Raw genomic sequence first — 2,955 nt, 5'->3', positions numbered from 1 at the left:
CAACAATTATAATAATAGGAACAGTATTAATTGTATAAACCATATAAAGTCAAACAGTTTGTGCTGACAAAATGATTAACTTCATTGATATAGATATATTAAATTTATAGAATGAGTTTCAATAATTTATTAGTATGAAATGAAAGACATGTTAGAAAACCAACAGCAGTAGAAAATATACTAATTTGAACCCTGGGTCCATTTTCAGTCGATACCTTCATGAATTGTGAGAAGTATCTCATTTTGTCAGCACACCTCACAAATAGTAACGAAACAAAACAATCATTCCTACAGATTACCTCTCTTTTAAAAAAACTAGCTCAAAGTGTTCTACAACATTACAACATTGAATCTTTCAAAGAAAAATAATAATAATAATAATAATAATAGATAGCATTTATATAGCGCATATCCCCGCTCAACAGCAGGCTCTAGAAGTAGGTGATTTGGCGATTCTGGTGAGGATCACCAGGGTAGTGACTTCATGCTCTGCTTGGAAATACATGCAGGTGGGCAGCACAGAAGTTTTGAATTCTGAAAGGAGGCAAAAGTGGGCTCCGGCCATAAAAAGTTTGACAAAAAACTGGGAGGGGAGATAAAACGAGAGCCGAACAGATGACATCGGGAAAGCACAAAGAAAACATGCCACGAAAGCAGAACAGAGGACATGGAAAGCGCAGAGAAAATATGCCACTCCATCACCAGAGAGACTGTGGCACTGAAGTGGTGCCCAACCCATCAACAAGAGCACACTTGCTTAGAGTCTGGGCTACTTAGCTATCCTTTCTTTGTCATACATGGCAAATCAGCAAGTCCATATATATACCAACACAGGACTTCCTGTTATTCAAAAATCAAAATGCTTACCCCTTTCCATCTCACAATTTTACTCTTTTCTCTCTTAAATAGTATAATAGTTTCATTCTTTTCGAATTTCTAAGAGAACTAAACCCAGTTCTTAGATCCAGTTCCACTCTTCTCATTTCTATGTCACACATGGCGTTTTAAATCTTCAGAGTTCTAAAACCAGTGAAAAATGCAATACCCAAAAAGGTAACTATGCAGAGAAATCGTCAGCAGTCGGCGGCGCGTGAGTCGGCACGAAAACGAAAGTGCCGACAAAGCCGACGGGAGAAAAAGGGGTCGCTGGCAGTCGGCCAGGCCTCGCACTACGTACATTGACTGATACAGGCGGGCCTAGCGATTGTCGGATTTCAGACGACTGTCGGCAAACATGCAGGTCTATGTGTATTAACAGGAGGCACAGCTGGCCCGGTGGGCGAATCATGCGAATTTATGGGATGCGCTTTATCGATCGATATTTCCAGTGTTTTTCGGTTACAAACTACGGGAAGCATGGAGCCAACAGTTGACTCACTTGTTTCGCTTCATAAAAAATTTGGTGAAGTTATGTGCAAGATCTTTTAGCTATAACGGACGAAGTCAATCACACCTGTATTGCAACAGCTCTCTGAACGGAAGCAAAGCCGCAGTCGTTCTCAAAGTGTTTGAAGTTTGATCCTGTACAGAAAGAAAACGACTGAGAGAAAGAAAAAAACTCATTACTTGCACCCGTCTCTCCTTCCCTCTCCGATATGCAATCTCAGTGGCACTTCGTTTCTCCCCTTCATCAGGCTCCTGCTGCTGTTGGCTGACCACATCCATGATGGTTGACCTCCAAGTCGAATCATGAGCTTTGAAAAACACCTGCAACAAGAACAAAATTCTTATTTCATGCGCATTATGGACAAAATTTTATGTTTTCTCACCCCACTGAATGCACCTGGCCATTTCTAAGGACTCAAGTATATTTGAGCACCAACATTCTTATACATGAATAATGTCCCCATTCATTGGGTCAGGTCACTTTGAGCTGCAACATAATATTTATTCTCTTTGAAAATCTTAATTTTTGAGGGAAAAGCCCTGGGCCAGTGGTTGATTTTGGCCTGATAGGAAAAGAGTTAAAGAAACTGCAATAAAATCTTGATTTAAATTTTGGGCTTATTATCATAGCTGCCACATAGGAATTTTAAAAAAGGAGGAAATCCCTGCGAAGGCATACGCGCGCTCTCCGAAACCAGTGAGATCCAGAGGCAATATATACTGGAAAAATCTAGCCTACTGTTTTGGAAGGGAAAACTGTCATATTGTTGACCATAGGCAAGTGAATTAAAATGTATTTGAAAAAAAAAAAAACAACAACAAAAAACCTTAAAGGCACTAAGTTGATTAACGAGCATTCGAGTCAATTTGACACAGTTTGGACTTGGTGACTAAAAATCCAGTGTTTTTTGCCCGCTGGTGTCTCATAAAAAGATTTCTTTCACTTCAAACTTGTTCATAGACGTAGAGCAGTATCGGATCAAGGAGGCAGGCCCCTGTCGTGTGTTTCTTATTTAGAGATCTAAACTAAATTAAAATTATAGCCTAGGCTATCTAATCTAGATCTAGATATATCTAAATATGTGTAGATCTAGATTATATCTAGAGATTGATTATCGAGATCTAGATCTAGATTCACTTCCACAGCCACAATAGCCGTCATGTAAACAAACGGGACTGCAATTGTACAGGAGTGCTGCGGGCGGCGATTTCTTTCGCACCAAATGCAAAGTGCAGCAAGCAGCTTGTTAAATTTTCTAATGAATTTTTCAAGTCGAACACTGGCTGCTTCTTTCTCATTCCAGCTCCTTTTAATTTTGCATTCTGCATCAATTTCTCTCGAATTTCCGCCGTTTTCAATGACAACTCGGCGCGCCAACGTCCCGATGCCCGATCGACACTGTGCTGCTCCACAACAATAAACAATGTGAAACTAGCGCTGGGCCTAGAAGAACGGAAGTAGAAAGCTACGGGCAGACATGCGCAAGCCGCGTTTTCGTCTCTCTCCCGGTTCGGCGTTTTCCTCGGGGGGAAAAAAAGTATGAAATTTGCGACCAAGAGCGGTCCAGC

At 40.7% G+C, this 2,955-nt stretch overlaps 1 protein-coding gene across 2 annotated transcripts in view; it reads right to left on the bottom strand.

The window, feature by feature from the left end:
- Nucleotides 1-1,318: 1,318 nt before the first annotated feature.
- LOC118478680 (centromere protein I-like) overlaps nucleotides 1,319-2,955 on the bottom strand; it is an 11,706-nt gene continuing 10,069 nt past the window's right edge. For both annotated transcript variants that reach the window (XM_035972754.1, XM_035972755.1), the window contains exon 8: nucleotides 1,319-1,707. In XM_035972754.1, the coding sequence (XP_035828647.1) occupies nucleotides 1,444-1,707 (264 nt within the window). In that variant the 3' untranslated portion in view covers nucleotides 1,319-1,443. The remainder of the gene's footprint in view (nucleotides 1,708-2,955) is intronic.

The sequence above is a fragment of the Aplysia californica genome, unplaced genomic scaffold (genome assembly GCF_000002075.1).
Source record: "Aplysia californica isolate F4 #8 unplaced genomic scaffold, AplCal3.0 scaffold00828, whole genome shotgun sequence".
NCBI classification, from domain to species: Eukaryota; Metazoa; Mollusca; class Gastropoda; order Aplysiida; family Aplysiidae; genus Aplysia; species Aplysia californica.
This window is presented reverse-complemented; position numbering and strand designations above follow the sequence as displayed.